Raw genomic sequence first — 22,092 nt, forward strand, 5'->3', positions numbered from 1 at the left:
CCCCATCCAGACTGCTGGTTCCCCAAGGATCCTGAGGATTGCTCCCAGCCTGGCAGTAGAACAACTTCGGTCTTGAAAAAACTTTTTTTTTTTTTTTCCATTAAAACTGGCATTGGGGAGCAACAGCTGTGCAAAGCTTGGGGGGACCCAGTGGGATCCTTTGCTGAGATGCACTGGGGTCTGGCATCCAGCTGTGCCCTCAGCTGTCCCCTGTGTCCCCAAACCCACAGATGGACCCACCCATCAGAGCCACTGAGCTACATTGGGGTCTTTATTGCCAGACCCTGGGGATCACCAGCGATGGGTCTAGGGAAAAGAGCTGCTGAGAGGATGAGGCAGGAGCAGCAGGAGGATACTGGGGGGTTTGGGAGTTGGGGATGCACCCAGCAGCTCCCCAAATTCGGGGTTGTGCAGAGTTTGTGCCGACAAAGGGTTTGTGCCGACCCTCAGTAGGGTTCAGAGCAAATGGTACCACGGCCCAGGGTGAGCCCCTCCCAAGGAGGTCCCGGGCCCGGGGGATCCCTAAGAGCCAGGCTCAGGAGCCAGCCCCCCGCAGAAGGCCCCGAGGTGCCGCAGGGCCTCCGGCTGCATGGAGTGCCGGCGGAGCAATGCTCGTGGGGGCAGCGGGGGCAGCAGCCCGGCCCTGCCCGGCCCCGGGGGCTCCAGGGGAAGCGTTCCGGAGCCGCGGCGCTCCAGCAGCGGCGCTGCCGGATTCCGGAGCGGCCCGGGGGGAGCTAGCTCAGGATTGGGGGGGTCCCGGCGCAGGGATTTGCCCCGTAGAGGATCGGGGGCTGCAGCCCAACGCCCCGGGCTGGGGACAGGGGGCACCCGTTCTGCCCAGGTGACTCCTGGCAGCGCCGAGACCTCGCGCCCCTCCACGCTGTGCCGGCGCGGGCGCAGCCGCAGCGCCTCCAGCCCCACCCGCAGCCGCTCCGGGGAGGCCGGCGGCCCTTCCGGGGGCTCCCGGAGGCCCTCATGGGAGCCCCACGAACCTTCTGAGGGGCCCCGTGTGCCCTCCAAGGGTCTCCGTGTCCCCTCCGGGAGTCCCCGTATCTCCTCTAAGGTTCTCTGTGCTCCCTCTGAGGGTCCCTGTGTCCCCTCCAAGCTTCCCTGTGTCCCCTCGGAGTGTCCCCGCACCCCGTCCCCCCCTGGCACCACCAGCCCCCACGGCTCTGAGTTAAGCCTCTTCAGCTGCCGTTTGGGCCCGGCCCGGGATGGTTCTGGAGCGGCGCCCGGAGCCGCAGGTGGGAAGCGGAATACGTCGCGCTCCTCGTCCCTGGCGCCGGCACCCGGCGACGCCGCCGCCCGCACCTGCACCTGCGAGGGGGACGCGCAGAGCGCGGGCGACGGGGGCGAGTTCAGGTATTGCCGGGTGGTCTTGGTGCCGCGGGGCGACGTGGCCGAGGTGATGATGATGACGTCGCGCCCGCGCTCCCGGCACGCGTCCAGCAGCACCTGCAGCGTCTCCCGGTCCCCGCGCTCCAAGGCGTAAACCAGCGCGGAGCCGCCGGCGTAATCGCGGGCGCTGGGGTCGGCGCCGTGGGCCAGCAGGATGGCGACCACGGCGGGGCCGGCGCGCTCCGCACAAGCGTGCATCAGCGCCGTCTTCCCCGCTTTGTCGGGAATGTTGGGATCGGCGCCGTTCTCCAGAAGGTACTGGACCATCCGCGGCTGCTCGGGCGGGTCGGCATAGCCTGCGCGGCACGCTGCCATCAGCGGCGTCGTGCCCGCGGCATTGCCTTCGTTGATGTAGGCTCCCCCCTCCAGCAGCAGCCGGGTCAGGCGGAATTTCCCTTGGGACACGGCGCGCAGCAGCGCCGAACCCTCCGCCGGGACCATGGGGAGCCCCAGCGGCACCGCGGCGCTGGGGGCGCGGCGGACGGGGCTGGGCATGGCCGGACTCACTGGGACAGGGCTGACACTCGCTCACTGCAAGGCGACAGGACGCGGGGTGAGACCCCCGAGTCCCCCAGGATGGGAACAGGGTCAGACTCCCCTTGAGACTCCCAGGATGGGAACAGGGTGAGACCTCGGAGACCCCCAGAATGGGGTGTCCTCCCTTCCGGGTCTCAGTTTCTCCTACAGGAGAGGTTTTCCGCGAGGCCGAGCCCCCCAGCCTGTGTCCCTCACCCACGTTCCCCCTGCCCGCATCCACAAATCCACCTGCCCCTGCCGGCAGTTCCTCTCACACTCCTCAAATCCCTTCCTGCACCCCCCCCCCCTCAACCTCTTCCCTCTCCTACCTTTGTCCCACCCGCTTCTCCTGCCCCCAGCCCCATCCCTACCTGTGCTCCTATACCCTGCCCGTACCCCCATCCCTGCCGGTACCCTGATCCTTGTCCACACCCTATCCCTGCCTGCACGGTTCCCATGGCGACGGCCGCTCATCCCGCTCCGACCAGCCGGGAAAATGGGGGAGAATCCACCACCTTCCCAGTCCCCTCGGTCTCCTCAGTAAGACACCCCCGAGCCCGGGCCCGGGGGCTATCCTGTCACCTCCCCACGCAGTGGGGACAACCCACAGCGGGGACCCCCCATCCAGCCCCTCTCCATCCCCATTTTACCGTGGCAACCGGAACATGGGGTCCCTCCGCTCCAGGTCCCGGTTCCCACGTCTCCGGGGATGGGGGTGTCGGGGACAGCGGCCTGTGGCCGCCATCCCGGCCAGCCGCCGGTGAGGCGGGGGGGGCGGGAGGTGATGTGGAGGGTTCCCCCCCCTCCCGCAGCGCTATTTTTGGCCGCTGCCTGCGCGGGGGGGTTGGAGCAGGATGAATCACCCACGGCGCATCCAGCACCCGGCCCTGCGTGGGTGTGAGGAGGGGGGCGCAGGGGCCGGGGGACACAAGAGGCTGTATGTTGGGGCCCCGTGGGGCAGCGGGACTGGGGGTCACAGTCCAGCAGGACTAAGGGCCATGGGGCAGCGGGTCTGAGGGTCGCCGTGCAGCCGTGCAGGGGGGCTGAGGGCCCTGGAGCATCGGGCACTGAGGGAGGCCAGGGGGCAGCGGGCCAGGGGGGTTCCAAAACAGTCGGGCTGGAGGCCGTGGGGCACCGGGATTGGGGGGGACAGCATAGTGGGGCTGGGGGCCAGGGTGGCCCTAGTACCGGGGGGCCGAGCTACGCCAGGGCCACAGGGTTGGGGGGTCTGGGCGTGGGGGGCCGAGGGACCTTTTGATCCCCCATTTCTTACCCCTTTTAATCGCCCTTTTCTCACCCCTTTCGATCCCCCTTTTCTTCCCCCTTTCCATCGCCTTTTTCCGCCCCCTCCACACCATCCATTGATCCCCTCCTGGCCCCGCCCCTCGCTCTGACCCGCCAATCAGCGCGGGACTCCCGCACAAGCACCGCCCCCTCCGCACGGACACGCGTGGAGCGACTGCGCTTGCGCGGGGCGGGAGCGGCGCGGGGCTCGGCACCGGCACCGGGATCGGGGTGCGAGGGGCGGCAGCGGCACCGGGAGGGCCCGAGAGGACCTGGGGACGGGGACGGGGGACCGAGGCCGGAGGCCCTGGGGGAGGCCATCGGGCCTGGGTGGTGCAGCGAGACGGGACACCGGGATAGGGATAGGGAGTACGGGAACGGGTAGCAGGGCGACACACCGGAACTGGGATCACGACCGGGACCACTTTTGGGGAGGGGAAAGAACCGACAGCGGGGAGCACCGGGACCGAGAACGGAGTGGAACCGGGACTGTGGGGGAACGCCGGGATCGGGACCAGGAGGGATAATCAGGCCCGGGAGGACAACCGGGAGCGGGTCGAGCGGATGAGATCGGCACCCGGAGCGGACGGAGGGAGGAACTGGGCCGGGGAGCGGGACCGCGGGGAGGAGGGAAAGGACGGGACTTGGGGGCATCAGCGGGAGCGGGCAGCGGACGGAGGTGTGACAGTGCCGCCTTGTCCCCAGCGGCCCCGGAGCTCAGCATGGCGGGCCGGGGCCGCGGCCGGGGCCGGGGCCAGATGACCTTCAACGTGGAGGCCGTGGGCATCGGGAAGGGGGACGCGCTGCCCCCGCCCACGCTGCAGCCCTCGCCCCTCTTCCCGGTGAGTCCTCGGGGCTTCGGGGGTCCGGAGGCCCCCCGGGGGTTGAGCGCTGACCCGCTCATCACAGCCGTGCCCTCGCCCCAGGCCCTGGAGCGCCGCGCCGTGCCCCTGCCCGGTGGCGAGGAGGGCGAGTACATGCTGGCGCTGAAGCAGGAGCTGCGCAGGGCGATGAGGGGGCTCCCCTACTTCGTCAAACCGGGGGCACCCCGCAGAGGTACCGAGGGGCAATCCTGACCCTCCTGTGTGCCCCGATGAGGAATGGGTTTGAACGGGAGCCAGGCCCCGTTGTCCCTTCCACTCATCTGCTCCCTGGACTTTCCAGCACTTTCACCTCCCTGTCTCAGGTTGGGACTCCCCATCCCTCCCATTTTATCCCTCCCATTTTATTCCCCCTAGCTGCACCATCTCGTGCCATCAGCCATCCCCATGTGGGTCCCACAGGTGTCCCCAGGGCTGAGTGTCCCCTGAGTTCCCCCAGAGTGTTCCTCCACATTTTCCCCACAGACATTGAGCGCTACTCAGACAAGTACCAGCTCTCCAGCCCTACGGACAATGCCATCGACTGGAACCCAGGTGGGGGGACACGGAAGGGGATCTGGGGGGGACATGGGGACGTGGGATTGACTGGGGGCTGACCGACTTCCCATTTTGCCCCCCAGACTGGAGGCGGCTCCCGCGGGAGCTGAAGATCCGGGTACGGCGCCTGAAGAAAGGCAGTGAGTGGCCCCTTTCTGCCCCTGCCCCGTGTGTCCCCTCTTTTCCCCCAGGGGCTGACAGCCTCCTGTGCCCCCTCAGGGACCACTCCCCTCGTCCCCAAGCAGCGTGTGGCACTTGACAAGGAGGAGACTATCAAGAAGCTGGAGGTACCGAGGTGAAGGTGGGGGTGTCCCCATGGGCTGGATTTTGACATCTCCCCCGGTAACGCTCCCCTGAACCCACCCAGAGCCTGGAGAAGAAGGAGGAGGAGGTGACATCAGAGGAGGAAGAGGAGAAGGAGGAGGAAGAAGAAGGAAAAGAGGAGGAGGAGGAAGAGTACGATGAGGAGGAGCACGAAGAGGTGGAAAGGGGGGAACCCTGGGGAGGTTGGTGGGGTGGGGGCGTGCCCAGGTACCACCGTGTTTCCCCTGTGTCACTCCACAGGAGACTGACTACGTCTTGTCTTACTTTGACAACGGGGAGAGCTTCGGCCCTGACAGCGATGATAACGGTGACGAGGCAGTGTACTGACCCCGAGAGAGTGCAAAAAACAAAAAAAAACCAAAAAAAAAAACCAAAAAAGCAAAAAAACAACCCAACTCCAGTCTGTGGAAAACTCCCAGAGTGGGGACCCTCCTGCGGCAGCAGGGACACAGTGAAAGGGGGGACTCCCAGGGACCCTTTGCCTCGCCCACAGGACATTGGGGACCCCTCACCCCCAGTCCCCTGGCAGCAGAGCCCCCCTCATCCCTCGGGGTCCCCAGCTGGGGTTCCTCCTTGGGGTCCCCTGCCCGCCCGTCATTGCTCCGTGCCACCACCAGGTGGCGCCGGCGCTGCAGGCCGGCAGGATGGTGTCGGACCCTCCAATTTTGGGGGATTCCAGTTTTGGGGGCACTCCCGGCCGCGTTTTTTGGGATGGGTTTTGGTGTGACGGGGAGTCCCCAAACGTGCCCTGGCCCCCCTCTGACCACCCCCTTTTGGCGGCAGCTTTTTAACTTTTGTGCTTTCTAAAACAAATTTTGCATGGATTGAAGTGGATTTTGGTATTTGTGGCTCAGCTATGGGTGCTTTTTGTGGGGGGTATGGATATGGGGGTTACCAGGAGCAAAGAGGGACTGAAGAGAGGGAAAGGGTTTCTGGGTGGTTGAAAGGTGGTTTTTTTTTGAGCTGGAAAATGTGTTTCTTTGAGGAAGGAAAGGGTTGTATTTTGTGAAGAAAGGTTTTATGGGGAGGGGAAGGTGGGTTTTTTTGGGTGGAAAATGTGGTTTTCAGAAGATAAAGGCTTTTGGGGGAGAAAGGTACTTTTTGGAAAAGGTTTACTTGGGTGGGAAGGTGGATTTTTTTGGGAGTAAAGGTGTAGTTTTGGGGAGGGAAAGGTAACTTCTTGTGGGTCAAGATGTCTCTTTTGGGGGAAATATGTATTTTTGGCTTTAAGGGAGAAAAGTTCGGCTTATTGTGAGGGAGGCTTTCTTTGGAGGAACAAGGTGTATTTTTTAAATAACACATGTTTTAGGGGATAAGGTGGATTTTGGGGGAGGGAAAGGTAGGGGTTTTTTTTCAGGGATGAGTTTCTGGAGTGAGGAAGGGTGGATTTGGGGTGGGGGAAGTTTTTCGGGGGGGAGAGGCACTTTTTTGGTTGGGAGAAATGGCTCTTTTTGGCAGGGGCTGTTTTCATGGGGATAAAGGTGTTTGGGGAGGGAGGCGTTTTTGGGAAGGTCAGTGTGGAGTTTTTTAGGAGGAAGGAGTGTTTTTTGTCGAGGGGTGTGTCTGTGCCGCGGGCCAGGGGCGGGGGCTGCTCACATGAGCGTCACATGCTGGCCCCCTCTTTCCCCCGAGGCCGGTTCCTGTTTGTGGCCACGAACGTTCCAGCAGTTCTGGACTCCAGCTGCTCCCAAGCCACCGCTCCCTTTTTATCCCAGTTTCTCTCTTTCTCCCTTCTTTGTAGCTGTCTGTGGGAACCATGGCTCCCATCTGTAGCCCCCGGTGATTTCAGGGGGTGGGATGTGCCTCCCGAGTCTGGGGAAGGGTTTGGGGCTGGGTGAGGTGCCCGAATCCCTTGGGTTGGTGTCACCCCCATCGGCTGCGTGCCTCAGTTTCCCCGGTACTGTGGGTCCTGTCCCATCTCCTGGTCCCCTCGTGCTTCCATCCTGTTCCCGTCCCATATTCCCACCCCATCCCAGCCCTGGAGGCTCTTACTGCTCCCCTGCCAGTGCTCCCAGTGCTCCCAGTTTACCTCAAGCCCTTTGGCCCAGTTGGAATTCATCAGGAAACTCCAGAGCCAGCACAGATCACAGGCCCAGAGCCAGGGAGCTGCCCTGGAGGGGGTCCCCAAAACCCAGGGAGGGTCAGGCTGAACTCCCAGATCTGTGTGAATCCTGCTCCAGAGCTGCTCCCACACAAAGGCCAGGCAGAGGAATGGTGGGGGAGGTTTATGGCCTTAATTAGTTTAATTAGAGCTGTAAACTGGGGAAGGGGGCAAGGTGAGTGCAGGGTTCAGCCCCTTGGGCGGAGGGGGAGCTTGGTGGTGGTGCTGGGGGAGAATCCCCTCTTTCAGGGGGTCTCTGCAGGGGCTCCAGCAGCACACTGGCAGTTTCTCCCTGACTTTTGGGGGGCCCTGGGCTGCCTGTGGCCCCCAGTTCCCGCAGCCCTCCCGGCCCAGCCCATCCTGGCCCAGACTGGGGTGACCCTTGTCCTCCTGGGCCGGGAGCCAGAGCGGCTCCAGCTCCGAAGGAAAACGGAGGCACGGCCAGGATCGGGCTGGGGGCCGGCAGGGGAGGCAGCAGCTTTGGGGGGGCTCCAAGTGGGGGAGAGGGCAGGCAGCAGAGCCAAGGTCACGGCCTTGTTCTTCGACACCACCACCTTTCACCCACATCCCAAAAATCTGCTGGGGGGGCTCCCATAGCAGTGCCAAAAAAAGGCAAGAAGAGCAGGAATACTCCCCCGCCTGCCTCAGTTTCCCCTCTCTGCATCCCCTCCTGGCCTGCTTTAATCTCTCTGTGCCTCAGTTTCCCCTCCTTGTACCAATTTTCTGCTCAGCTTTTTGCTTTTTCCCCTGGAAAAAACAGGAGACCCCCACCCCCCACCCCAGGACTGCTCCCAGATAAAACAGGAATTGGGAAAGTAAGGTGAATCCCCACTCCAAGAGGGTTTCTGCCATCCTCCCACCCCCAAGAGAGACACGAGACAAAGGTACCGTTTCATTATTTATTACAAATTCTGCCCCCCAGGGGCCACAAAAAGGTACAAAATTTGCATTTTTGTGCTTCCCCCCACTCCCCCAAATTTTCTGTACAAAACCCAAGAATACAAAAGGCGCCGGTCGCGACCCCAGGTTTGTGTCACGACAGGATGGATTCATGTCACAGTGTCCCTCTCCCTTGCTGGGAGTGCAGGGCAGCCAGAGCAGCACCCAGAGTTACAGAATTAGGATGGAATCAGTTTAAACCAGAATTTCCTGCCTGTCACCACGTCACGACAGCGCGCGGACAGGCAGCGTGTCCTGACAGCCACGACAGCAGAGGTTTTCCAGCTCTTTTCCAGCCGGATCTGCCTCGTCCCCCCAGTCCTTGACAATTCTCTGCTGGTTCAGAGTGCCGAGGTTTTCCGCGAGGTCCGGGTGCCTGGGATGGCCCTGGACGGTTCCTCAGGAATGTGGCAGTTCCTCGGGAGCCCTTCCCCTCCCGCTGTGTGGGGCCAGACGAGCGGCAGGCGCGTGGCAATGGAGCCGAGTCCAGAACGGCGGGAGCGCCGCTCACTGCACGTTGTTGTTTGCGATGCAGGGATCCACCTGGGCGGCGGAGCAGGCGGCGGGTGAGGGATCCAGGCAGGTGACCCCAGACCCACCTGGCCCGTCCTGCGCTGGCGCCGTGCTCACCTCCGTGTAGGTGGGGGGGGGCATGAACTTGAACTCGGGCGCGTACATGAAGATGGGGCTGTCAAATCCATCGGGATCATCCAGGAGTGGCGTGGTGGGGCTTTCCAGCCGGTGATCCTCGGGAACGATGTCCAAGTAGCACGGGGGTGCTGTGGGATGCAGGGAGGGATTCGTGAGCTCACCTGTGTGCAGCCCTCAGGCCGCTGAGGGGCTCCCCACAAAATGTGATCCCACCCCGTGGCTCCCGCTCTACTCACCCTCCGGAGCGTCCGGGAGGTTCAGGTCCACCCAGCTCATCTCGGAACTGGTCTGACTGGCCATGCTGGAGCTGCGGCTCCCGATGCCAGAGCGACTCCCGATGACCAGAGGCAGCTCCAGGATGATCTTCTTGGAGCCTGGGACGCTGACGTAGATCTGCAGGAGAGCCGACATTTAGGGGTGTTTGGGACAGGATGAGGATGCCATGGGTGACGAGGAAGGTAAGGGGCAGGATGAGAGGACGCCCCACTCACCTGCAGGAAATACTCCACGCGCAGGATGTTGCAGCCCAGGATAGAGGGTTTGATCTTCCGCACGCGGATGGTTTTGCCACGCCAGGACTCGGAGGTACCAGAGATTATGTGATTGCCACGAACGCAGGAGAGTTTCTGAGAGAAGACCTTGGTCTGGCCATTGGCCAGGTACGTGTGCTTGGCCACGATGGCCGCCTTGGGCACCACGATGCGCGAGCAGGTGTTCTCAAAGTCTGCGTTGATACAGATCTCGTCGCCTGCCAAGAGAAGGAACCCAGACCTTAGGGATGTTCCACAGTTTCCTTACTGGTCCCCCCACTTCCAGTTCCCTGTTCCCAGCAATCCTCACCTTCACAGAAGCCCTTCCTGTCGATCTGGGCGCTGACAGACACACGTCCATCTGGGATGAACATACACGACACTTTCTTCTCCTTCTTGGCTGCAACTGGAGACTGTGGAGAGAGGGAACAGTCACACGCTGGCCCCATCCTGTCCTTCCCACCCTCCACCCTTCCTTCCTTCCCTTTTTACAACCAACCCTCGAATTCCCCTGGACTACACCACACGCCCCACCCAGTGACAGTTTCTGGAATTATCCAGAACTCTTTAATCCCACCTTTAATCCTACTCAGCCCAGATCTGATTAAAGATGCCACTGGGTTGGGCTGACCCTCCCCAAGGGCTTTTCTACCCAGCCTCTGGAGCATTCGGGGCTCACCAGCAGTTCCGGGGTGTTCACATCCACAGGGTCCATCACCTCGAAGCGTTTTTTGACCTGCTGTGTGGGGCAGGCCGGCCGCTCCAGAGATGCCTTCACCCAGTAATCCACAGAGCCGTACTTCCCTTTGAATGTGGTGCCCAGCGGCCTGCAGATAGGGAGAGGGTCACTCCAGAGCCAAAACATGGATTGTCCCATTTAACTCCACCCCAGGGGCAAGTGCTGCCTGATACTCACCCCTGGGGCAGCTCAAAGCCGAATTTGTACTCATACTTGTTCCCAGGTCTCAGGATGACAGAGCCATCCTCATCTGGAGGAGAGAAGGGAAGGAAACATCAGCTGGAGCTCCAGGGTGATCCTCAGTTCCAAGGGCGTTGGGTAACACACTCCGGGAACCCCGTGTTCCCTCCATGCTGCTCCCTTCACCTCACCAACACCCCAAGCCCCCAGGGCAGAATGCAGCACTTCCCTGGCTCCACCCCAGCTCCAGCTCCCCCTTATCTCTGGGCTCCAGCCCCAGGGTGTGATCCTGTGCCCCTCCCTGACTGTGCCACCAATGTTACCAACCCCTGCGGAGTCAGAACACACCACAGGAGTTCCCCAGGCTCTGATTTTGTCCTTTAGCTCCCAGACTTCGACTTGACTTGGTCAAACCTTCTAATGTTCCTAAGCTTTCCTAGATTTGCTATTTTTTTCCAGATTCCAGACACAGCATCAACTCTGTCTTGGTGATCAAGGAGGTCCACTGGGACCCACAGCACCCATGTGGCCAATCCCAGGGGATCCCCTGTCTCTTTGTCCCCTCCCAAAGCCACCCAGCCCCACCACAGCCCCCATATGGCCAAGCCCTGGGCCAGAGCTGGGCTGGGGTTATGGTGTTTAAAGCAACCCATGCTCCCCTGCAGCCCCGTGCCCTCACCCGTGGGCTGCTCCTCAAGCGCCAGCACGTCCTCGAAGCGCAGGTACTCCATCTCCTGCCGGCACTGCGCCGGGCCCTTGGCCCAGGTCACCTTGGCCACGCCGCACGCCAGCACTTTGACGGAGCTGACACGGGTCACCTCGGCCACCTCCACCAGTACACGCCCAGCCACCTTGTCCCCGCTGCAATAGACCTTGTCAGGCTCACTGAAGGCCACCACGAAGCTCTTCACTTTCTTGAACATGACCATGGCTGGGGCAGCACGGACTCGCACAAAGCAAGGGCTGCTGGGCTTTATCTCTGTGGAGCAGCAAAAGCCGCCCGAGCCAGGCAAGTGCAGGGCAAAAAGCGGTGGAACGCTTTGTTTTGAGGCGCTGCGAAGCCCCCGCACGCAGCCCTGCCCCGGCTCCTCAGCGCTCTGAGGGCGCCGCTGGCCCCGCTTCTTTTATAGGCTCGGGGGCCCCGCCCATCCCCGCCCGCGCTTGTTGCTGCCGGGGCTGCCACGCCGAGGGCGCGTGGCCAGGCGTGCTGCTCGCGTGATCAGCGCGCCCATTGGCCGCCGCTGCCTTGTTTACAGCAGCTCTGACCAATCAGAGAGGCGGCTGCGGAGCGTGGACAGCGTGTGAAGGAAAGCCGCGCGTGTTCACCGGGGCGGGACGGGACGGGGACGGAGTGACAGCGCGGAGAGCCAATGGGGAGCGAGGACAGGCGGCGGCGGTGGCCAATGGCGAGCGCGGAACACGATGTCATGTTCCCAGGCTCGGGGGCCCTGGGGGTGCTGCTCCCAGTCTGGGACAGGCTGTGTTGTACTGGGCGAACTGGGAGCGGCCAGCCGGGCCTTGGTGGGGGGGAGCTTCACCCCGTTCCTCAGACTCCTCCCCACCCAGGGCAGCCTCCCCTGTTCCCCCCCCGAGTGCCCTCAAGCACCCCAAGTGAACCCTAAATAAGGGCGGGTTTGGGGTACGGGGTCGAGCGCGACTGATCCAACTGCTCTGGGGAGGGTTTTCCCTTCTCTGCTGCTTCCACAGCCCCCGTTTCCCGGAATGCCTACAGCGGGTTCTGGGGGTTCCCAGGGGGGTTCTCGCCCCCCCTTTTACTTGGGGTAAATAAGGGTGAGTTTGTGGGTTCAGCATTGAAGCCTGACTTTGGGGGTTCCCTCCGTGCTTCTGGTGTGCTTGTGGGAGTGTTTCCACCACCCCTCTCGCTTCCCACTGTGTTTTGAGGACACTTCCCACTCCTTCTTCCCCAAAATATCCCTCCCACACATTGATCAAGGTGCAGCAAACACCGACATTCATTCCACAAACCGTAGCCCTGTCTCCTAGCTGGGATTTGGGGAGTAGGACAGCATTTTGCCTCCCCCCACATACCCTCCGGGAGACTTTGGCTTCCAAAAAACCCTTAGATTTCACTCTCCAGCATTACTCCAGGACAGGAACTAGTTCTTTCCCCTTTTTTCCCCAGCCCTTAGTGCTTTCCCAGCTCAGGAAAATGCTGGGAGCAGAGGAAACAGGAGAACAATGTTCATGGAGCAAGCCAGCACTGGAGCAATGGAAATGGGGGGGCTGAGGAACAGGGAGGTGTTTTTGTTGGGAGTTGTCCTTCAGGGGTTGTTTGTCCAAGTGTTCCTGGCACTTTTCCTGCCCTTCCATCTCCTCCTTCCCCCAGAGTTAATTCACACCTGATCGTATAAACCGATAAAGTGCCGGATAAACCGTGGGGTATAAACTGTTCTGCTGCCAAACCGCAGGACAGAATTCCTCCTTGAGAGGGAATTATTCCGTGGTTTGGAATTGCACCTTTTTTCCTCTGCTCCCCATTGTCTCCCTCTAGGAAAAAGGTGACAGGTTAACGGAGTATTAAAGATTTGCTCTGATTTGGCAAAGGTGGAGAGCTTTTTCCAGCCTTCCCTGCTGTGGGATATTTGACCCCTTAGGTCTGTGCTGGTGTGTGTTCCTGTCAGAGCCCTGTTTACGCTCTCCCTCTCCAGTTCCCATAGGTGTGCACCTTTCCAAGGAAACCGTCCCCAGCTGAGGGCTGCTTTGACACATTCCAGCAAAGCCAAAGGGCCTTGGAGCCCCATGCCAAGGAGGATTAGATCCAAGGCACGTTCCACATACCAAATCCTCCCTAAATTCCTCCAGACCTGCCAGTCAGTGCTGCCCTTTCCCCCCCTGCCCTCCATCCAGCAGCAATCCCTCCTCCCCACTCTCTGCTGCTGGAATTCCCTCAGGAGTCAGACTTGCTCCAGTAAGTTTTCTCACACCAGCAGCACCCCTGGATGGATCTGGGGGGTCGGGAACACTGTGGGACTTTCACTTGTAAAAAGCAAACTTTCCCAATGTCAAATCTTCAAAAATAAGAAAGCCAGGAGAGAAATCACCAGGAGTTCTGGGCAGGGACAATGTGCTGCTCCCACTAAACTGTTATTGAAGGCATTCCTTCCCCTCCAGGCTGCTTTGCCATGGGATCGTGGGGCTCAGATGATCCCCCAGGCTCATTTCCACTGCTGAAGGTGGCCGGATGGGGAGAAGGGCAGGATCCATGGCTTTTCCCGAGCTCCTAGCCAGGGAAGGAGATGGCCAGGACAGTGTGACTAACACTTAGCCTCTGAATAACCCATTTCCAAAGCCACAGAGCAAGAAAATGGGCCCTGAGGTGACTCACTGAGCTCGGGGTGGGTCCCGGGGAAGGAATCGGGCATGGCACAGACTTGTTTTTGCCAGCACAGCTCCCGGTGCTGATAAGACCCGTGTTTTTCTGCTTCAGGTTATCGGGACTGGTTGCCAGGAGAAGCCAGGCGCTCCCGTGCCAGCCTGGCCTTTGTCCCTGCTCTCGGACGAGCCGCAGCCTCTCCGTGTTTGCTCCATATTTCTCACCTTATATGGTCCCTTCCAGCATATTCCAGGCTGGGGGGGGGGAGAGAGGCCCGGGAGCGACCCGCAGTGGCTGCAGCGTGGGGACAGATTGTCCCGGGTGTGCACTGGGAGCTGGGGTGGAAAAGGCATTTCCTCTGGTTGTTTGTGTACAGGGAGCGCTGGGAATGGAGCCCAGCTGGAAAACAAGGGACTGCCGGGCTGGGCTGGCTCCTGAAAAGCAGCTGCTTGTCCCACGCTGGGGATTTTTGTGAGTGGAGGCTCCAGAGTGGGGCCAGGTCAGTTCCTAAATCCCCAGTCCTACCTTGGGGGTAGAAGGGAAGGTCTAGAGGAGGCAGAGTGCTCAGCTATGCAGGATTGCCAGGCACAGAGGTTTGTCACTCCTCAGAGATCTTCTAAGAACGGCTTGCAAAGCTCCCAGGACAGATTCCCACAGGGGATTCCCAAAATTTCCCATTTTTTGCTGTTTTGTTCCCAGCAGAGGCTTTTGACCCTCATGTTTGAGATTCTCCAGGGACAGGGATCGAAATCCCCTTTTCCCCTTCCTTGACTGGGGACAAATCCTCTCAGGGCTTGCACAGGAGGATTTTCCCCTTGAAGTCCCACTTTTCCAGCTCCCACTGGAGACTGGGATGTGGAAGCTCCCCCTGCCTCGCAGTTCTTCATCCAGGTGGGATTTCTTTCCATTTTCTGCCCAGAGGGTGTTTTTGGAGCAGGGAGGGGGGAATAAGGCCCCAGAAGAGTTCAGCTATCCATCAACAAGCAGGAATTCAGCTCTTGGGTCTGCAAAGTCCCGTGTTTGTCATCTGCTCTGGCAGGAAGAGGCAGTGACATCAGCTCCACTCCAGGGAGAGGGGGACTTCCAGCTGCTGGCAGAGCCCATGGAGCCCCTCAGGCAGCAAAGGAATACGGAATTTTTCCTCTTTTTCAGCAGCCAAAACTGCTCCAAGGCAGTGAGCAAGGGCTGGAAGTGGCAGATTTGGGGAAGAGAAGTGTGACTTGGAGCCATCTGGTCTTGGGAAGGTGTCCCTGCCATGAGCAAGACAATCCTTAAGGTCTTTTCCAGCCAAAAACAATCTGGGATTCTGTAATTCCTGGTTGATTGGGGTGAGGATGGATGTCCTGGCACTCTGACTGTGCTGGAGCCCTTCCTGAGTGCCGGGTTCTGTGGACATCTAGAGGCTTTCTCAGGAATGGCAGAGGATCCATCCATCCATCCATCCATCCATCCATCCATCCATCCATCCATCCATCCATCCATCCTCTCCTCTTCCCTGGGCTGGCTTCCCCAGCTCTCGCTCGCAGCCTTGGAGCAGTCTTGGCTGCTGAGAAGGAGGAAAAGTCCTCATTCCTTTGCTGCTGTGAGCTTTCCTGGCTGTGAACACCTTCAGGGATGGTGTCCCAGGTGTGTTCTGAGCATCTCCACCTCAGGTGGGCCCTGTGACTCAGTCTTGTCCCCTGGAATAGGGACTTTGGCCAACGTTTCCTGGACAAGGTGACCTGGCCCACCCTGGCTGGGGCTGCAGCTCCAGCTCTGCTCAGGGCAGGTATGGGAGTGTCACAGCAAGTCACAGGGCCACCATCTCCCCCTCTCACAGGGCCACCATCTCCCTCTGTCACAGGGCCACTACCTCCTCCAGACACCCTGCAGAGGCTCAAATTTGAGCCATAGCCAGGGATTCAGTGCTGGGAAAATGTGCCAAGTGTGGGATGGTCCTGGCCCACTCCCAAATTATTTCACACTGCTGCTCCTGAGTGTGAAGGAGACGAGATCTCTCAGGGGAGAGAACAGAGCTCTTCCCCCACCCTAAATAAAGGAGCACAACACCAGTCCAAGCTGTTGGTGTCAACAAGTGCATTTCCACTGACGTCAGTGGACTTTGGATCGAGCCTTTCCCTCCCTGCTGATGTCACCTGCTAAAATCCACCTCAGCCACTGACCCAGCCCCAGCAGGAGCCCACTTTGGGGGGCTCAGCATCCAGCTGCCCAGCCTGGGTAGCTGGAACTGGGGGAGTTCAGGGTCGTCTCCCAAGGGGCAGGAGCAGAGGAGGAGGCCTCAAGGGAAGGTTTAGGTTGGATATTTGGGAAATTGTATTCACAGGTATTGGAATGGAGCAATGATGGAGGCACCATCCTGGGTGTGTTCAAAAACAAGTGGATGTGGTGCCTGGGGTCATGGGTCAGTGCTGCCCTTGGCAGTGCTGTGGGAAAGTTAATGATTCGTGATCTTAGGTTTCTCCAACCTTAATGATTCCATAATTCACCAGCAACAGTTTCTCCATGGTGTAATCCAGTGTCCGTGTTGGACACTCCTGGCATAACTCTGGGTCAGGTGGAGCCTGGAATCAGAGCTCTGCAATTCAAGTGCATGTCTTCAGAATTCCTGGACATTTTCAGCCTGGGAGCTGCGGTCTAAATTCAGAGGCAGCTCCTGAGAAAGGAAAGGAAAGTGCCAGGCACAGTCCAGGTGGTGCAGGCTGTTCAGGAGAAGGAAAAGGCTAATTCTATTGGGAGCCCTCCTTTCCTCATGGAATTCTTCTTGAATGGCTCTACTGGCCAACAGCTGATGGACAATTAGGTTCTACATCACCAAATCCATCCCATTTCTCCCAGGAGCTCCAGCACTACCAACGCTGCTCCTGAGGATTTCATGCCTACAGAGGATTTTATCCCTATGGAGAATACTCTCCCCACAGAAGATTTTATTCCTCCCCAGATGATTTTCTTCCCAGAGGGACCTGTGGAGCACATCGGGAAGCAGCCTGCTTTCCTTTTCTCATTCCTGCTTTGTTTCAGCCACGCAAAGCTCCGGAGTCAAAGGAGCAGGAGAGGAAGGAGATATTATTATCTCATCTGCCAGTGCTGCCCAAAGACATGAAGAGACAGATGACAGGAAATGGGGACTCAAAAATAGACCCCTTTAATATCAAACCCATCAGGGATTCCTGGAGCAGGGTGCAAGACATGGAGCACCCATTAGAGGGGAAATTTGCCACGATATCCATGAAATTATTTCCTATGTATTCTTTGTGCTCTTGGCACAAAAGAATAAAGAGACAGAAAACCCCATGGAGTTTTCTGAAACATGAATTATAGAACCTCCCTCGATGGAGCCTCCATGCCTGGAAGGGCTGCAATTCCCTTTCCATCATCTCCACAAGCCCTTCCTTCAATTCTGAGGGACAAGGGTGACCAAATTTTTAACACTTTATTAAAAATAAAGGAAAGTCTTCCCTTTGGAAAAGATTTCTCCTGTAGAACTCCATCTGCTTTACTGAAATCCTCTGAAATATGTGAAATTTGCCCTCCCCTAAGCAGTTTTGCACCTTCCATGGGGCAACACTCTGCCCATCTGTGTGCCCAGCTGGCTCTTTGCCACTAGGAATTCTGTTTTCCAAGCGAAAACTTTAGTTTGGGTTGGATTTGTGCAGTGACAGAGAATCTGAGCCCAAGGGAGAGAATTCCCAAGGGCTGTTTTGTCCTCCCTGAAACCTGACACTGGTCCCAAGTCCAGACCCAGCTATATTAAGTCCACAACAGGTGCCAAGAAAACAAGGAAAAACAGCAACAGGGGCCTGGGATATAGGAGGTCTCAAGCTCCACAGCTCCCACTGCTGGAGATCCACTTGTTGTTTATTCTGGAAGAGGAGCACACGGACAAAACCGGCTGATTTCTACTCAAAATCTTCCTCTTGGTCAGCGCTCCCCAAAGCAATCTGTGGCCTTGCTCTGCTTTGGGAGCAGCTGAGTGAAGGGTCCCTAATCCATTAAAAAAAAAAACCAAAAAACATTTTTTGCTGCTAAAAATTGGACTTTGGGCTTTAAGTCCATTATTTCTGGATCTGTGGGATTCCTGATTGGAATTCTGGTGGATTAACGCCGGGAGAAAGGTGGGAAATGAGTTATGGAAAGGGTCTGAGGGACAGAGGGGGTTTCTAACCCACGGAGTTTATTTTTCTTTGATGCACTGCAATGACTCATCCTTAGAGGAAAAGGAACATGTCAGAACGAAACAGAAAAAAACGGATCTGCCTTCAGGAGAGGAGCCTGGAGCAGCTGCACCATGCATGTGAGACCAGTGGGTGCACACCAGGGGCTCATCTCTCCCCTCTCCTGGGTCTCCAATTCCTTGTGGCTGTGCAGACACCTCCTTCCAGGTGACGAATCTCTCCCGGCTGCAGTTCGGAGCCAGCAGCTCTCACGGGCTCCCTATGGAGCAGGCAAGGGTTAAAAGTGCAACAAAACTGCCCGAAGTCCACAGGGGAGAAGGAGGAGGAGAAAGGCTGGAGCGGTGCGCGGGCAGCCGCCGCCAGCCTGGAAGATGTGAAGCTTCTCAGCATCGGGCAGGAAGAGCCGGGCGTCCTCCAGCGCGCCGTGCGCTGCCATGGCGAAGTCGGCGTCCCCCGAGGTGACCACGTCGAAGACGCACGACTGGAAGTAGAGATCCTCCACGGGCAGCAGCTGCCGGCAGAGCGCCCGGGCCGTGTCGGCGGGGAGGCGGCCGCGGGGGCTGCGGGACAGGCGCTGGCTGCGGGGGCAGCCGCCCACGCACAGCTGCAGGTCCTGCTCCGCGCCGAACGCCCGCGCCACCTCGTCGGCGGCGCGGATGGAGAAGGAGAGCTGGCGGCCGGCCTGGCGCACGGCGATGGTGGTGCCGATGTAGCCGGCGCGGATCTCCACGTGCCGGCCCGGGCTGCGCTCCCGGATCGCCAGGCTGCTCCCGCCGGGACGCGCGCCCCCGTTCACCGAGCCGTCCTGGAAGGCCGCCGGGACGTTGTCCAGCTCGGCCTGGTAGACCTTCTGGTCAATGCATTCCTTCATGTTCTTGAATATGATGGTCAGCTGCGGGGAGCAGGGCAGCAGGGGGATGAGCATAGCGGGCATGGCCTCATCCCAGCTGCTCAGAGCATCCCAGGATGCAGGTCCCACCCCACCTATCCATCCTCAAACCATCCCTGCCACGGTCCTTTTGGGATAACAACAATATTTCCTTCTTTCCTTCTTTTCCCATTTAGTTAATGGAAAACTCAGGTGGAGCCAAATCCTGCAAGATTCCTTCAGGTACCCCATGGACCACATGGTGGTCACCTGGCAGCAACGGGAATGTTTGAGGGTCCCCTCAACAACCTTCACCGTTGCTGTCTCTCCTTCCTCATCCGCCCTGGGTTTGAAGCAGTTCCACGGGTTTTGGGAAGCACGGGCAGTGCCCCGGCGCTGGATTTGCAGGCCCGGCCTGTGTGCTGATGTTACCTTGCTGGTGACGGTTGCGTTGGAGCCCTCGGCCACCGGCGAGCTGGTGGCTTGCACGAACAGGTAGTCGTTGTCCAAGAGCGGCCAGGCGCCCTCCACGCGGCACGTGTGGAAGTCATGGTGGAAGGTGCGGATGTGCGGGTCCCCGAAGGCGGCGCAGTGCTGGAAGCCGGGCGGGCGGCCGTGCTTGTAGAGGAAGCTCCGCTCGTAGTCGCACATGTCGAGCGCCTCGAAGCCGCGGGGGTTCGGGGCGGGGGGCCGGGGCCGCGGCGGCGCCGTGGGCCCTTCCCTGGAGCAGTTGTTCTGGATCATGAGGTCCTCGATGCCGTGCACGGCGGAGTGGAAGGCCAGGTCGCCGCGGCAGGTGCGGGCGGTGCGCCGGGCGCAGAGCGAGAAGGAGCGCAGCGCGGTGCAGAACGCGCGGCCGCGCTCGGCGCCCCGCAGCTGCAGCGTCGCCGCGACGTACTCCGAGTTGCAGCGGAGGATCTTGCACTGGGAAGAGGCTGGGAGAGACGGGATGGCTCCCTGGAGAGGGGATGGGGTGGGGAAGGGCGGCCTCTCCCACCTCCCACCATCCAGCCCGCTCTAGGTTCTCGTGGGGATTCCTCCTGGAAGCACCCGTCCCCTGGATTTCACAGGGAACAACTCTGCCCGTGCAGATCCTTACCGTGCCTGCAGAGGAAAAGGAGCAGGAGAGCTCGGAGGAAGAGGCTGGAGTTCCCCAGCTGCCCTGGGCTCCTGCTGCGGGCAGGTGTTCCCATTCCCATCCATGCAGAGCCTGCAGCGTCTCTCACCCGCCAGCAGCTCCTAGCTTCATTCGGCAGCTGCCCTGGAACCAGAGGTGGGACTGGAGAGGGACCAGCAGAGGGGACTAAGAGGGGCCCTGAAGCTGGCAGCGAGTCCAACCCAGCACTTCCAAAGCCACCACTCATCCCCAGGTGGCACATCCACACGGCTTTGAACACTTCCAGGAATGTGACTCCACCGCTGCCCCTGTGCCAGGGCTTGACCAACCTTTCCATGAGGAAATTTTCCCTGATATCCAACTTAAACTTCCCCTGGTGCTGCTTGAGCTGTTTCCTCACAGTGGTGTTGTTGGGCATTTCACTCCAGCCTGACTCCTCACTGACTTTGGGGACACCACATTGTGGGTTCAGAGCCTGTAGCACCCCTGGGTGCCAACGATGCCGTTGGACCCTCATTCCTGCTTTCTCACTGCCCCACTCACCTGTGTCAGCCTCCTCAGGAAACGATCTGGCTTCCAGCGCTGAGAGCTCCTTCCCTGCAGGACACATGGGTGTCCTTGTCACCAGCTCTGCCCCAAGTGATAGCCAGAGAGACCTGTGGGACCACCCAGGAAAATCCCAGCCTCCCTGGGCCCCTCCATGGCCTCGCACCTGGATAAAATCTGAGGTTCCACAAGCCTGTGTAGGCACCAGGGAGTGCAGCCCCCGTGGCTCTTCGTTCCTGGCCACCTTTGCTCCGTCCTTTCCCCTGCAGAGGGGGCAGAGGCAGGGGTTGAAATTGATCCTCCTAAATTTAGCTGGGCTGTGATCCAGCCGGAAACAACAGCCGGCATGTGGAGAAGGTGGGGCCCAGGAGGTCCAGGAGGAGGTGGGAGCCCCCAGACCTGGGGACCGTGGGGTCATGCACCCGTGGGAGCTTCCCTGGAGCTCCATGGGTTTTCCTCCTTGGAAATGCCCTGCCTGCACCCCCTGAGAGCGGGCGCCAGTGGAAAAGCACTGTGTTTTTCCCTGTGGGATTCGTCCAATAGGGAATGGGATGTTTCCTGACAGGGAATACTTTTCCAGCCTTTTCTCTCACAGCCTCCCCTTCCGGGGCACAACCAAGTCCTGAACACAAACATGGCACGGGTCAAAGTTGACCAATGTCCTCAGGGATCGTTGACCAGCGTCCCCAGGGACTGGAGCCAGTGTCCCCAGGGATCGATGACTGCAGGCCATGCTGGCTGCCCTCCTGAAATCCCACCTACACAGGTGCAGGTGTAGCTGCACCAGCCCAGCCCCTGACCCCTGCAAGGAGGAGGAATGGCCAGGAATGAACACACCAGGATCTTTCAGGGCCATTCTGGAGGCCATGGAGGAGGGCAAGAATGGGAAGATGGTCTCTCAGCATTCCAGCACCCACAAATTCCTTTGGGAACACATTCAGGAAAACTTTCTGCCTCCTAAACCAAGCTCCTGCTGTTTTCCACACCTGGCTCGCCCTGCATGGAGCAAATTCTAGTGACCACCTGAGGCCAGGAGAGCTACAGCACCAGGACTTGGGGTGGGAACAGAAGTATTTTGGGAAAGCAGCATTTGCCAGAGACCTGGAAGAGTGGATCCCTCTTCTTTCCAGGAAGGGCCACATACACAATCGATCCCAAAGGATTCCTTCCAAGCCACGTTTGGCATAAATCCCATCCCTCCATCCCCACACCTCTGCCAAGGATCCCAGCACTCCACTTACCCCGGCAAATGCCACGGACGGGACGGGCACCAGTTCCCCCTAGACCCTCCAGAGGAAAATCCTGGTCCCTGGTCTGACTCTGGCTTGGGGTGTGAATGAGGAGGGAATCCCGGCTGTTGCCACCCGGGCTTGGAGCAGAGGGAGCAAAAAACAGCTGAAGATTCTGACAGCCGGATCTGTCACTGGGAGCAGGAGCTGAGTGGGCTCCGACAGTACTTTAAAAATAGCCGGTAGGATTTTTGATTCCAAAAGGCGAATTCCAGTGGGGAGGGGAAGGGAGAAGGCAGGGAGAGCCAAGAGTTCCCAACCGCACCCACAAGCGGTGGGTGAGGCGCACACGGAGCCCCTCAGAGCTGCCCATGCCGAGGTTTCTCCAGGCTCTGGGAGAAACAAGCAGGTTGGGAATGCAAAGCGCTGCTGGAAATCCCAAGAGGCTCCCATTCCATCAGCACCCGGCAGGAGAGCACTCTCCCCTGGCTCTGGGGCAGAGGTGGGAGAGCCATGGAGATTGGAGTGGTGTCCAGTGACTCTTCTCCTCCGGGACAGCCTGGGAGCGGCACGGGGATTGGGAGAACTGGGTATCTTATTCCTCTGCCTGGAAGACATTGAGAGGGGTGGGATAGGAGCCACCTGGCTCCAAGGTACGACCAAGACCCCACGGGATGGAAGCGTTGTGAGCTGCTCCCAGGGTGCACGGGAATAAACCCCATCCCCAGGCACCTGCTCCAGGGCCG

The 22,092-nt window shown here is 59.6% G+C and overlaps 4 protein-coding genes across 7 annotated transcripts; 1 reads left to right on the forward strand and 3 right to left on the reverse strand.

Annotated features, from left to right (window-relative positions):
• Positions 1–58: 58 nt before the first annotated feature.
• Positions 59–3,413, reverse strand: ANKRD34A (ankyrin repeat domain 34A). Its single transcript, XM_079329557.1, has 2 exons — positions 2,565–3,413; positions 59–1,929 (listed from the first exon to the last, which is right to left on the reverse strand). The coding sequence occupies exon 2, from the start codon at positions 1,891–1,893 to the stop codon at positions 523–525; it is 1,371 nt and encodes a 456-aa protein (XP_079185683.1). The 5' UTR covers positions 1,894–1,929; positions 2,565–3,413; the 3' UTR covers positions 59–522.
• On the forward strand, positions 3,346–5,330 carry POLR3GL (RNA polymerase III subunit GL). The gene is made up of 8 exons (XM_079329560.1): positions 3,346–3,429; positions 3,904–4,040; positions 4,125–4,254; positions 4,545–4,613; positions 4,700–4,756; positions 4,836–4,903; positions 4,984–5,097; positions 5,181–5,330. The coding sequence occupies exons 2-8, from the start codon at positions 3,921–3,923 to the stop codon at positions 5,265–5,267; spliced, it is 645 nt and encodes a 214-aa protein (XP_079185686.1). The 5' UTR covers positions 3,346–3,429; positions 3,904–3,920; the 3' UTR covers positions 5,268–5,330.
• A 2,586-nt stretch (positions 5,331–7,916) lies between these two features.
• Positions 7,917–11,419, reverse strand: TXNIP (thioredoxin interacting protein). 2 transcript variants are annotated; one of them, XM_079329545.1, is made up of 8 exons: positions 10,760–11,189; positions 10,078–10,150; positions 9,841–9,988; positions 9,472–9,574; positions 9,123–9,379; positions 8,868–9,024; positions 8,611–8,759; positions 7,917–8,523 (listed from the first exon to the last, which is right to left on the reverse strand). In XM_079329545.1, the coding sequence occupies exons 1-8, from the start codon at positions 11,007–11,009 to the stop codon at positions 8,488–8,490; spliced, it is 1,173 nt and encodes a 390-aa protein (XP_079185671.1). In that variant the 5' UTR covers positions 11,010–11,189; the 3' UTR covers positions 7,917–8,487. The 2 variants fall into 2 exon arrangements, with proteins under 2 accessions (XP_079185671.1, XP_079185670.1); XM_079329544.1 differs by having other exon boundaries at positions 7,917–8,759; positions 10,760–11,419.
• A 3,449-nt stretch (positions 11,420–14,868) lies between these two features.
• On the reverse strand, positions 14,869–21,822 carry HJV (hemojuvelin BMP co-receptor). 3 transcript variants are annotated; one of them, XM_079329543.1, is made up of 5 exons: positions 21,359–21,822; positions 20,115–20,168; positions 19,554–19,715; positions 18,887–19,389; positions 14,869–18,478 (listed from the first exon to the last, which is right to left on the reverse strand). In XM_079329543.1, exons 3-5 carry the CDS (start codon positions 19,651–19,653, stop codon positions 17,864–17,866), a joined length of 1,218 nt encoding a protein of 405 aa, XP_079185669.1. In that variant the 5' UTR covers positions 19,654–19,715; positions 20,115–20,168; positions 21,359–21,822; the 3' UTR covers positions 14,869–17,863. The 3 variants fall into 3 exon arrangements, with proteins under 3 accessions (XP_079185669.1, XP_079185668.1, XP_079185667.1); XM_079329542.1 differs by lacking the exon at positions 21,359–21,822 and adding an exon at positions 20,284–20,812; XM_079329541.1 differs by lacking the exon at positions 21,359–21,822 and having other exon boundaries at positions 14,878–18,478; positions 20,115–20,810.
• Positions 21,823–22,092: the final 270 nt, after the last annotated feature.

The sequence above is a fragment of the Erithacus rubecula genome, assembly GCF_903797595.1.
Source record: "Erithacus rubecula genome assembly, contig: SUPER_33_unloc_1, whole genome shotgun sequence".
NCBI classification, from domain to species: Eukaryota; Metazoa; Chordata; class Aves; order Passeriformes; family Muscicapidae; genus Erithacus; species Erithacus rubecula.

Bases quoted from the DNA above. Each gene is read 5' to 3' on its own strand.
- POLR3GL (XM_079329560.1), top strand. From the start codon at position 3,921: ATGGCGGGCCGGGGCCGCGGCCGGGGCCGGGGCCAGATGACCTTCAAC. The intron at 4,041-4,124 runs GTGAGTCCTCGG...CCCTCGCCCCAG, and splicing joins AGCCCTCGCCCCTCTTCCCG to GCCCTGGAGCGCCGCGCCGT. The intron at 4,255-4,544 runs GTACCGAGGGGC...TTTTCCCCACAG, and splicing joins ACCGGGGGCACCCCGCAGAG to ACATTGAGCGCTACTCAGAC.
- TXNIP (XM_079329544.1), bottom strand. From the start codon at position 11,009: ATGGTCATGTTCAAGAAAGTGAAGAGCTTCGTGGTGGCCTTCAGTGAG. The intron at 9,380-9,471 runs GTGAGGATTGCT...TTCTCTTGGCAG, and splicing joins CAGGAAGGGCTTCTGTGAAG to GCGACGAGATCTGTATCAAC. The intron at 8,760-8,867 runs GTGAGTAGAGCG...TGCATCCCACAG, and splicing joins CCTCCCGGACGCTCCGGAGG to CACCCCCGTGCTACTTGGAC.
- ANKRD34A (XM_079329557.1), bottom strand. From the start codon at position 1,893: ATGCCCAGCCCCGTCCGCCGCGCCCCCAGCGCCGCGGTGCCGCTGGGG.
- HJV (XM_079329541.1), bottom strand. From the start codon at position 20,565: ATGGAGCTCCAGGGAAGCTCCCACGGGTGCATGACCCCACGGTCCCCA. The intron at 19,716-20,114 runs GTGAGTGGGGCA...CTCTGGTTCCAG, and splicing joins TCCTGAGGAGGCTGACACAG to GGCAGCTGCCGAATGAAGCT. The intron at 18,479-18,886 runs GTAACATCAGCA...TGCTCCCCGCAG, and splicing joins ACGCAACCGTCACCAGCAAG to CTGACCATCATATTCAAGAA.